This window comes from Rhinolophus hipposideros (genome assembly GCF_964194185.1).
Source record: "Rhinolophus hipposideros genome assembly, chromosome: 17".
NCBI classification, from domain to species: domain Eukaryota; kingdom Metazoa; phylum Chordata; class Mammalia; order Chiroptera; family Rhinolophidae; genus Rhinolophus; species Rhinolophus hipposideros.
The window spans coordinates 12,824,170-12,836,441 of NC_138063.1; the positions used below are offsets into that span (position 1 = coordinate 12,824,170).

At 47.7% G+C, this 12,272-nt stretch overlaps 1 protein-coding gene across 2 annotated transcripts in view; it reads right to left on the reverse strand.

Moving 5' to 3' along the window:
• Positions 1-12,272, reverse strand: part of LOC308509960 (O-acyltransferase like protein-like) — a gene marked incomplete at its 5' end in the record, with an annotated part of 53,257 nt that overhangs the window by 6,184 nt on the left and 34,801 nt on the right. For both annotated transcript variants that reach the window (XM_081078663.1, XM_081078662.1), the window contains 4 exons: positions 1,591-1,723; positions 3,234-3,347; positions 8,947-9,026; positions 10,851-11,016. In XM_081078663.1, the coding sequence (XP_080934789.1) occupies positions 1,591-1,723; positions 3,234-3,347; positions 8,947-9,026; positions 10,851-11,016 (493 nt within the window). The remainder of the gene's footprint in view (positions 1-1,590; positions 1,724-3,233; positions 3,348-8,946; positions 9,027-10,850; positions 11,017-12,272) is intronic.

The following is a 12,272-nucleotide window of genomic DNA, read 5'->3' on the forward strand; positions in this document are numbered from 1 at the left end:
AGTTCTGGCTACAGAAGAGGAAAGGTTTGTCCTCAGGGGCTCTCCACAAGTCCCCTGTTTTAGCTGGGAATCCCCTTCCATCCATTACTTAGAATGCGCACTGTATTACCTCATTCCTAGCCCACGGCATATGCCCCAGCTGCCTCCAGCTTGGCCTCTGTGCCCTTCTTTTCTGGCTTCTAAAGGTTTTGACCCATCCTTCTCCATTGTTTCTCCAGCTCAGCTTGACTGTGGTCTAACTCCATGCTCTCTGGTCCTAACCTGGTCCTCAAAGTGGTTCCCGAATGCTCCGTCTCCATTTTAGGTTTTTCCCTTTGCTAGCACCCGTTTTGTCCCTGGGCACCCGTGTACCCTGGGGTACCCTGAAGCACCTCTTTAATGGCACTCCACTTAATTTACAACTGAATTGTGCATTTCAGGGTAATATCATAACTCTGACCTATTGGGGAAGTCACGTAGCCCCTGTATAGCCGTACCTTCAATTAAGCCCTATCTCCTGTTCCTGCCATGAGTACAAGATTTTCCAAGGACCACAGCCTTCGCTGAAATGTCTAGGTGAGGTACCCACAAGACCCAGGCAAACAAAGGTGGGGCCCAGCACAGGGAATTTGGGGCCGGCATTGTACCCTAATCGTGCAAGGGAATTCCTGGTCCTTCTTCCACTGAGAAGCAAATTATCATTGTTTCATTCATTTATTGAATGCCTGCAGAGAATCAGGATTTCAGAACCAAGTGCTGGGGAATCAGAGGTGGGTAACACATGTCCCGCCCACAGGTCTTGTGGATGGATGAGTGGACACCACTAAAAAGGTTTTGCACAGCTCAAGACCAAGGCCAAGGTCGTATTTAAAATAGCTTGCCCAAGGATGGATTTGAGATCAACAGGCTGGAGGCAAGAAAAGTAATGAAGAAGTCCAGACAAGAAATGAGAAGAGCTTCAACAAGGTCAGTTAGAAAGGCTAAGAGAAGATGGCAGGAGAAGCGCTCAGCAGGGCTGGTGGCTGGTTGGATGGGTCGGAGTGGGCAATCAAAAGGAGGTATCCAAGATGAACGCAGGTTTCCAGCTTGAGTGACAGTAATGTGGTTGACTGGTGGACCAGAATGACTACTCACAATGGAGTCAGGGAAGGAGCTGTGTGCTGAAGGCCCACCCCAGAAGGCACAGTAATAACTGCTCTCCCTATAGACACCTTACATCCTGATTCTCAGATGGAACCATTAAATCTGACCAAGAATCCTGGCCATCGAAACCAAAGAGCATGTGCTATGAAAAGTAATCTCATTGCCACTGTAGTCTCACTGAGTGTGTTTCCCCATATCGGTGGTTTCCCTGGATCTGTACCAAGGCGCTGATGGATGGGACCCCAGTGGGTTCCAGGTCTGGAGCTTTCTGAGGGAACTCAGTGAGGGAAGGAGAATCAGGCTCTGGCAAGGAGATAAGGTCCCTCGTATTCTCTAGCATGAAGCCATTGCTAGCACACCACAACACAATAAAGTGCTCCTCCTGTGGCTTTGTAAGAGCCTGGCCAGATGGCTCACCCCCCTCACAAACAGACTTGGCCCTTCCAGTGAGGCAGGGGGAAACCTTACCTTGGTTTTGAGAATGTTTGCCTGGTGGTTTTGGTGCATGAAAATGCTCAGAAAGAGGCCCACGAGGAATGGCCCGAATCGGCAGTAGGGCTTAGTGTAGTACTCCAAGAAATACAATGCAGTCGCAATCTCACTAAAAACACAGGAAATAAGACAAAAGGTTATGTTTGGTCTGGACATGGAAAAGGGTGTCTCTCAGATGCCCATTGAGGCAATCAGAAAATCCAAAGGAAATTGAGGGTACATTTGTTCATTTCCTCAGTAACGATCCACAAACAGTGACCTCATGATCCTGCTGTAGGCTAAAATTTGGAATTTCAGCCCCTCCACCCTAGATCCCAAGGAAATAGGATGGCTGTGTTCATTGTCAACAGTTGTTTCTGGTGGCTGGTATGTCAGTCTGACTCTAAAAATATGGTTCTTAGAAGTGAACCTCTTCTGAAAGAAGTGAATCTCTTCCTGGAAGCTCGTACAAAATTCAGTTGCCTGAACCACAGCCCTGGAGAGTATGGTTCTTTTGGGCTGAGATGGTGCTTTCTGGGAGAATCAGTGGGATTTAAAAGACCCCGAAGTGGACTCTCATGTGCATCTAGAGTTGAGAACCCCTGGGCGAGACAGAAGTGAGCCTCCCCTCGGTCATTTGGCCATGCCCACAGAGGCCAATAACATGATGGAAGGGCCAGGAACACGATGCCCCCCAGGTCAGAAGGCCTAGGGTGCATGCATGCATTCATTCATTCATTCATTCCACTCACAAATACATGCTGAGCACTTATGGACCATGGTTCTGGGCTGTTTTTCATTGGGAGGTGAGCGAAGGCTGCTCTGAGGTGCTGTTTGCACAGTCACCTGTAGGAAGTGAAGGAGCAAGCCCTGCCCACATCTGGATTTGAGGGGAAAAGCATTCTCGTGTGAGGGAGCAGCAAAGGCAAAGGCTCCGAGGAGGGAGCAACCTTGGCGTGTGGAAGTGAGGAAGCCAAGATGGCTGGTATGGAGTCGGCAACTAGGAGAGAGATGGATGCGGCCACACAGGGAACAATGGATCGCCATTGGAGGAATTTGAGCAGATGACTGACAAGGTCTAATTTTTCATTTGCATCACTCTGAATGCTGCATTGAGAATAGATTAACAGGTAATGTGGAAGTTTTTCCTGTATAATTATACTCAACGTGTTTTAAAGGAAGAATTGTTATACATACCTCTTTGGGGAGGCAAAATAGCCCAGTGGGTAAGATCCTAGGTTCAACTGACACCTTTTCCACTCACTAGCCTTGTGACCTTAAAGGAGTAACCCCAACTTCCTCAAGTTTCAAATCTCTCCATCCAACAACAGAGCCTCCCAGTAGCAGTTTGCCACTGGAAGAGAAACACAATACAGCCACGAGGGGGAGCTCCTTTCCTCCGAGAAGCATTTCAGTGGCGAGAAGACCCCTCTCGTACAACTTGGAAGGTTCAGAAGTTTCGAAACAAAAGTGCAATCAACTTTCCCATCCAGGCCAAACATTTCCCTCCCAGTTTTTCCACAAGCCTATGAGCCCAGTGCAAACCGCCGGGCATTCCTGCAGCAGCCCTCCCTGGGAGGTCCTGGCCATTCTAAGGGCAGGTGAGGGGCAGAGCCCGGCAGCCTGGGAACCGCAGTTACCTTGCTTCTGACGGATCTGGCACCGGAAGGTCATGAGCCACTGTGAGCAGAGCAGTGGTAGTGAACGATGCCAAGAACAGCACAGCCCCGAGGAGGACAAGGACATGTTTACTTCTGCAAAGAAGAGAGGACATTGACAGGAGTGCCCTTCAGGTTCCTTCACTGCAAAATTTGTGGACGGGAAAGACTTGAAACCTTGGCAATCAGAGGTGCACCCTGCTAGGCTTGCCTTTGAGAGAGGCTGATATGGGGGCAGCTGTGGCTGAGTGGAGTGAGAGCTGGGCTGGAACTGGAGAACCTGAGTTAGTCGTTAGACTTGACCTTGGGCAGGACCTTGAACTTGAGTTTCCTGTCTAGAAAGGAATAGTAAAGGCATCCTTACCTTCCTCCCCCCGAGGTTCTCTGTGGCTCAAAATGAGACCATGCTTGGGAATGTCTCTTGTCACCTATGAAGCATCATACGGACATAGGGACATAGTGGTGGTTGATTTAGGAAAGAAATGAACTATGAGAGGCAGGATGGGACACTGGGTGCACAGATACCCATTCCAGGCACAAAGGCAGGGGATCTGGGAATTTCCGCCACCCCCCCACCGGGATGCAGGGTCTGAGACAAATACCTGGGTGCAAGTAGTTTGTGTGAGGGTGGAAATGAGGGATGGGGTAGTGAAACAGGGAAGTAGGGAAAGTCAATGCAAGGATGAGTTATCCAAGTGGCTAATGCTCAATTCTTCCAGAATGTTCTGCAGAGTCCTATGAAATGCACCTGAAAACTGCCCTGGGGGATGAAAGAAGGAAGCATTTTCCTACTGTCTTCTATCCTCCGTGGGTCAAGGGTGACCCCACACAAATTAATTCCTCCATACTTTGGGATTGTGCATGTGTAAGTTCCTGAAGGAGTCCCAGCTATAGTATGTAGGAGGTTCTGGGGCAGGAAATGAGATTTAGGGACACAGGCTCAGAGTAAAGCACTGTCTGGTTGTACCTATTCAGAATTGTGGGGCTTGGGACCAAGAGGATCTGCAGTAGTATAGGAGAAATGTCAATGGTATAGGAGAAATGTCAAACACACGTGCAAGACCTTCCAGGCACAACTCTGCCTGGATGATGCTTTTGCTAATCCTATTCCACTTGAAGTTGCCAAGGTTCTTCATTAAGAAGGGATGAGATACCATTCAGTTATCACCATAGTGATACAGGGAGCAAATGATTTTCATCCAGAGTGCCAATTCTAGGTTAGTGTTAATGTGTGGAACGAAGGAGTCTTAGCTCAATAGTGCTGTGATTGATTAGTAATGTCTGCCGTGAGTATGGGCAGGGTTGGTATGGTCACAATGCTGGCTATTTACTGTGACTTTTGCCAGACCCTCTGGCTCTGTCCTTGAATTACTGACATTTTGTGATTGTGTCCTCTGAAGGAAACAAGTCTACCTTTTATCCTTCCCTCCATGTAAAAGCTAAATGTAGTTTCAGAGTCACAAGTCTGGATAGTACTGGCTTTTAGCTGAAGGATTGAAATCTGCCTTCTATGACAGCCTCTGGGAAAGATGCTGACATTGGAGTCAGGTCTTCTCAGTCACAAGGACATTCAAGTAGGTTCCTGCCAGGTGTCAACTAGGGAGGTACTAAGAACTGATTGTCCTAGGTTAGTGGTAAACCATCCAGTCAAGCCGTCTAAGAAAAACTCACATTCACCCAAATAAATATTTGTTTAACTCCCTGGGGAACTTGAGCCCAATGCAGGGCACCTGTCTTAGAAGTCAGACAAGTCTCCCCTAGCTAACTCAACTAATAAAGCTGCCTGACAGAGACTGTTATGGGCTGCACTGTGCCTCCCCAAATTCTAGCCTCTAGCACCTCAGAATATGACTTTGTTTGGAGGTAGGTTCTTTAAAGAGCTAAGCAAGGTGAAATGAGGTCATACGGATGGGCCCTAATCCAATGTGACCAGTGCCCTTCCAAGAGGTGGACATTAGGACACAGCCGCGTACAGAGGGCAGACCACGTGAAGACACAAGGAGAAGACGGCCACCTATAAGCCAAGGAGAAAAGCCTCAGAAGAAACCAACCCTGCTGACACCTTGATCATTCACTTGTAACTTCCAGAACTGTGAGAAAATAAACTCCTATTGTTTCAGATATCCAATCTGTGGTACTTTGTCATGGCAGCTGAGCAAACTGATACACAGAGGTACCAAAACAACCAGACAGGCAGATAGCAACACATGCCCCACCTTCCCTCCTGTTAGTCCTTTGTCCTCCTGAGCCCGAGTCGCTGGGCAGGACCTTTGGCCACAGCACTCAAGGCCTGGTGCTAATTCAGAGTAGTGGTTGTATCTTCTGGCTCTTGGAGGAAACTGCCCCCAGTAAAATGAGGTTGAGAAAGGCCCAGAACTTCAAGCACTGATCACCAACCCCATTCTCTCAATAGCGTTGGTCCCTCAGAAAGGCCCATTTGGGGGCCACCATCCGAGAGGAGGAAGGAAGAGCAGAGTGTCTCCCTCTGGTCTGAGAAGATTCTGGGCTGCCTCGAAGGCCTTTGTCTGCCCCCAGCATCCTTGCCAGGATTTCTCTTGCTTTGCCTTCACTAACTACTCGGACCAGCGGTCAGAGCATCCTACTGCAAATGCCACTTCTGAGGAAGCGTGCAGAGCCTTGCCCTTTCTCCTCTTTGCACGGCTGCCGAGCCTGCTCATGTTCTGCGCCTACCCCAGCAGGCACTTGCAGCAGTCCCCAGAGCCCTCCGAGGGGCTGTAGCCCATGACAGACTGTGACAGCCCCAGAGAACTGGCCAGCCCTGGCTCTGCTGGGCCCAGCTGCTCCCCCTCCCCTGAGGGCGCTCTTAGGGTTTGACTTTCTTGCTAGAGGGAGAGTCCACTCAAGTAGAGAGCCCTGGTGGGCCTGAGCGTGTCTCAGCTCCAGCTCAGGGAGCTCCTCCCCTGGCAGCAGGGGACCCAGTGACCTAGGAACGCTCCAGGAGATCAGTCGACCCCTCTTGGGGGCCTGGGTGGGGACCGTGTTCACCATCCCTCCCACAGGCACCTTATGTACTCCTGGCCTTCCTGGCCTGATTCCATGTTGGGGTGAAGGGAGGAGATCGCACTCATTTCTGATTGCCTCCACTCTCAGTGGCTTCATCCTGGGGAGATGAGGGTATAAATAAAGTAGACATGGAGTGGTGGGTCTTTCTAGAAAAGGATGTTCAGAGCTTTTTTTTGTTTGTTTTACCTTTATTCCCTTAATAAATAGCAATGTGATCATCAGATCTTATTTTCATAGTGGATCTCATATGCTTCTATCAGTTCTATTATGCTATCAAAAATTGCCTCCCTCTGCACCCCTAGAAAACAAGACAGGAGATTAGGATGCTTTGGCTGGGGGAATGGGTAGTGGAGACCCTGGGCCTCACCCCTCCCTCCCTCTGTAATGTGCATATAGGGACAGACACCCAACCCTCCGGGGACGGGGTACTTGTTCATGGTCTCCTTGTCTCCCCACCCCCTTCAGAAGAGAAGGGACTGAGAAGTGGTGAAGCCGGAAATGTGTGAGAAGGGGTCAGGCTGAGCCAAAGAAGAATGTGAAACCTCCTATCCAGGAAGCCTTCATTAAAGTCTGTCCCACACCAACATCTACCACAAAGGGTGGTGAGAGAGGAAATCAAGGAAATCAAGGCTGTACAGATGAAGGAACCCTCTGTGGAATAGGGATGGTACAGAGAAGACACTGAGATGGCCAAAGCTGAACAGGTCCAACTGAGCAGACACTCAGCAGGTTTGCCAGCCAACCTCCTCCCAGTACCTGCAGAGCCTGGGAAAGGCGAGGGATGGCGACTGCTTAGGGATGGTAGCTGCAGACAATGGCTGTGGGGACAGAGCCAGGAGTACAGTTTCCAGGCTCTCGGCCTCATGTGGAAAGGTGTTGGCTCGGGTAGTAAATGGCCATCAACTGCGATTGGATGGCCATCAGCTGTGGCTAGTTGAAATTTCTAATTGAAATGTAAAATGTAAAATGTGTTTAAAATATGGATATAAAGAAGCAGATTTGCCTTTTTAAGTGTTCAATTCTTAAATTAAATTAAAATGAGGATGTATTTTCCTTGCCCAGGAGCTTGAATGTTTTGCATGTGGCCTGAATGGGCGCCATCACAGGACAGCCTGAGATTTAAACGTGTGCCTTATACAGGGCATAAAATGTAACGATGAAACAGAGCTGGTCAACACATATTTGTAACACAGTTCTGCCCACTAATAATTAAACACAAGCTGGATGTGAAACATGAGTGTTTCTTTTTATGTATCAAAATAACAAAGTTTACATTTTGTTTTGTTTTACTATTAATATTCCATATTGGCAATGGTGTAATTAGATGGCCATAGAACTGAGTATTGATAGATACAACATTTAAGGGAAGTAATTTGTTATAATGCTTCAAGATCCCAAAAGACATTTATGCCCTTTGACCCAGTGGTTCTTCTTAAGGGTATTTCTAAAGAACAATTGGGGTTGGAGACACATGGTTACCATGAAAATGTTTATCAGACTATTATTTATAAAGGCACAAAATTGGAAATAATCCAAGTATTTAACACAGGGGAAAGTGTAAGTAAACTACAGTTCATTCATGGAATGGAATGTTATGCAGATATTAAAACTGTTTACTTTAAAAATAAAGTAATATAGGGAAATACTTATTCTATAAAACTATTAAAAGAAAGATACTAAGTGTATTTTGCAGAATCCTTTCACATATAAAAAACTATGCAGAAAAAAGATCAGAAGTATACACACCAAAATATCGACAAGAAATTCGCCTCTCCTTGAGGGAGGAAATGGGTCTAGGCTGACCGTGTTCCCCTCTGTTCATCCCAATGTCTTTTTAATGTTTTTTTCCAGTGTTCTTAAATTGAACACATATGTTAATAAATGAGAAGAATAAATCTTTTAAAATATGGCATGGATAATCCACAAACTATAAGTCTCTCCATGAATTATTGAGGCCTTTGAGCTTCTCTAAAACTAACAAAAATTCAGGTGATAAATGTCCAATGGGGAACAGCAGGTACGCTGATGTATGACTTGGGACACTGTAAATTACTTCACTGTTCCCAAAGAGCAATCTCACAATATGTATGTAACAAGCACCACAAAATTGTTCCTGCCCTTTGACCTAGTAACTCCACTCGCGTGTGGGTCCCCAAGGAAATAACTAAGAGAAAAAGTAGTGTGTTCAAAGACATTCACCGTAGGGCCATTTATAATCTTGAAAAATTGGAAACCATCTAGATGCCCAACCGTAAAAATAGTATATAAATCGTATACCTGGCAAGTGTGCTGGTCCCGTCAATATGTGGAAATGTTTCTGAGAAGTTAAACGGGAGAAGCTGAGCACGAGATGTTACATGCGCACTGATTACAACTCTATAAAAACAATGACGGATGTGTGTGGCACAAAGATTAGAGGAGAACGTGGCAGAAGGTAAACAGTAGAGGAGTCCACGTTCCATACTCTTCTGAAAACTTCATATCTTAAAATTTAAGAGCTGCTCTGCCCGGAACTGGAACACTCTTTCCCGTCCAGGTACTATCCAGTCCCAACCCTGCTTAGCTTCTGAGATCTGGCATGTTTCGGGTTGGACAGCCACACACAGGAGCACCCTCTAAAGAGGTTGAGAGACAGGCCACGTGGGGAGAAAACTTGCCCTATGAGACTCACTTTCCATGGACCCAGATGATCGCTGGTGTTGTGAGATGGAACTGAAAGTCATTAGCAAGGTACCACGTCCAGCCGTTGCACTGAAAAGAGAGGAAAAGTTACTTCTCTCCATCGTGGACCAGCTCTGCCTCACACTGTCCTCCCTTCCTGGACCAGAGAAGGAACTCAGGAGGTGGGGGGAGGGGGAGGTAATTTCCATGGGAAGGGAAAGGAATTTTGAGTTACCGCTGTTTCATAGCCCTCATTTCATCTATTATATTCTTAAAATCCTTTAACAACCCTGGATGGTAGGTTCCATTTTACAAAATGGAAATTCAGACAAGTTTTTTCTCTTGTTTTAAAAAATAATAAGAATAATAGCTAATCTCCTAGGACAGTTGTGGGAGCTAAACTATCTTGTTGCGCGAATGTAAGGAACAATTGTCATTATGGTGTGGCTGGGGTCAGAAGGGTCACTGCTCTCTCTTCCTTACCTTGCCCGTGCTCCCCACCCCGACTCTTGGTGAAGAGAGGGTTTCCATTTAGAACAGAGGCCTGGCTCCAGACAAGTTATGTGGGAAATCCAGAGTTCCCACGCATGATTGACATGAGATCGTCTGGTCAAAGCCATATCATTGTTTACCAGGTTGTCCACGTTTGTGTGAAATGAGGCAGTTCCCTGTATTTCCTCTTCAATGTGAGGAAATTCCTGGGGGCAATTCTTTTTTTTTTTTAATTAAGGTTGATTGGGGTGACAACTGTTAGTAAAGTTACATAGGTTTCAGGTATACAATTCTGTAATTCATCATCTCTATATCACATTGTGTGCTCACCACCCAGAGTCAGTTCTCTTTCCATCACCATATAGTTGATCTCCTGGGGGCAATTTTGACCAGTGCTTAAGTGATAAAAGGCACCTTGGTCTCCCCTCCCTCCCCTTCCATCCAAGTGAGACCAGATTTATCCAACAGAAGTGACAGCTTTTCTTGTCCCAGTTAGAGACAACTTCCATTGTGGGGAAATTGGTGAGTGCCCATGGCTTGACGGCCTTCACACCTCTGCTTCCGAGGATTTTAGGTGGGGCTTTACTTCAGAGAGGCGACTGGATCATGTCCTTACCACTGGTTCCCACACAGGGTCCAAGCCCGTACATCTGGGCCAACAGCCCAGATTATCCCCCGTGGGCCCTGGCACAGACGTGGGCCCACCTGGAGGCAGTTATACGGTGACATATGCCCTGTCGAAGCTGCTGGCACTTGGGAAGAAGGTAAGGCAGCCTTCTAGTTAGTAAGTGGTTATGCGTGGCAATTAGCCACACTTTAGCGATTCTCTTTTCAGCTGAACTTCAAAGCATATGCAAAATCAGTGACGTGATTTAATTACAGCTATTTCACTTTCATTTGCTTTGCTCCAAGTTCAAATTGGGGCTTTAGGGAGGCCACGACCAATATATACAGATGTGTCGCTCTGTCAGATCTGGCTCGCAATTGAAACAGAATTCATTACGGTAAGCGTGTGGTGCAATGTTCCACATCCCATTACGGGCTCTCTGTGCGGAGGTGAAGAAGTGTCTCTTCCCTGGGGGGTTGACATGGACTGGGGCGGGAACCGTGATGGAGCAGGTCAGCTGCCTCCAGGACACTCACATAGGTGGTTGGCCCCTCCATGCCCACTACCTGCTTCCTCCCTCTGCTTTTCACAGTTACTGCCTCTGCCAAGACTGGTGCAGTATCCGCTGCCCCGCACAGGAGGCTAGTCTCCCTGCCCACAGCCCACCTTCCTGCAGCAGCACCGTCACTCCAGAGCAAATGCCAGAAGAAAGGGCACCAGACTTGGATTTGCCCTTGAAAAGTTCACCGAACTGTGTGAAGTGAGATACCACCTTCGGGTGACTCACCTTTCACAGCCAACAACTTGGGACTCACCGAATTCCGGACCGACAGGAAGTTATTGAGCAGCAGCAAATTCGTCCACCACGCTTGCCGGCAGTTGTCCAGGTGGAACTTGGGCACTTCCCAGACGGGTCCCCAGGGAGCAAGGGAGAACAATGCAACCAACAAGCACACAGAATACATGTGAAGAGGCTGCAACCTGGCAGGAAAGAGCCAGGTGGAGGAAGGTGACTCCACAGGGGTTCCATTCAGTCCCGCAGGTGGCCACATAGAGACGGGGTAAAATGCTCCACGACAGATGGGGTTGACGATTACCTCCCACCCACACCTCAAACATTCATGGGTCAAAATCTTTCCTCAAGCACCTCTCATGTGCTGGCTCAGGTGCTGCAGATGGAAAAATACTGTACTCGCCTGAGCAAGTCATACAGGTTGGTCACTGTGCTGGGCGATTTGGGGGTTATTTCTAAACCTCAAAATACTCCTGTTCAGGCAACTATTACCTCTGTTTTACTGATGAGGAAATTCTAGCTCACAGAATTTTGGCTGAATTTTGCCCAAGGTGGCCCAACCATCCAGCAGTACTGAGACCTGACTTCAGGTCACCTCCCTGGATGGAAACATCTTTCTCCCTCCACCTATTTCTCTCTCCCTTTCTTGCTTTATTCTTTCCTTCCTTCCCTCACACCCGACCTCCTTCCATGCAGGATTGGAAGCAGCCACAAAGACGATGGGTAAGGCACAAGATATCTAGGCCAGCGCTATTCAGTAGAAATATAATTCGAGCCACATCTGCCACCTAGTTTTCTAGTCGCCACATTTTTAAAAGTCAAAAGAAACAGATATCATTCATTTTAATATACTTCAGCCCAATAAATCCATAATGTGATCACTTTAACAGGAAACCAACATAAAAAATTATTGAGCTACTTTACCTACCTTTTTCTCTTACTAAGTCTTTAAGAACCCGGTGTATGTATTATACTTGCAGCACATCTAATGGGCCACATGTCTGGTGGCTACCTACTGGACAGCCGGGTCTAGAGTTTTAAAGTGACGTTATGGCAGGGAGGTGCCTGGATCGGGGTGGGCTGCATTTCAAAATTCAGGGTAGTGCCACTTGGGCAGAGCACGTGGCCCAGCAGCACCCCCATCATCTTTGTGGGAGTCAGGGCCTGGGGTGAGGTGTGACAGATGGGAAGAGAGGGACCACTGGAGCCCCTCCCCCCAGCAAGTTATGGGTCTGCACTCAGCTCGCAGACCTGCTGGCTTCCTGTCCTTCCCACAATGATAACATCCTTCAAATGGAGAGTCCGGCGGCGGGCAGGAGGGAGGTAGGCATTTAGGGCTGAGGGCTGGATTTGCCGATCACAGTCAGAGCAAAAGGGTACCACACTGGGCCAGGTGTAACATCCCAGATCAGTTCAGGCAATTCCACGGAGCCCTCCCTGGGTG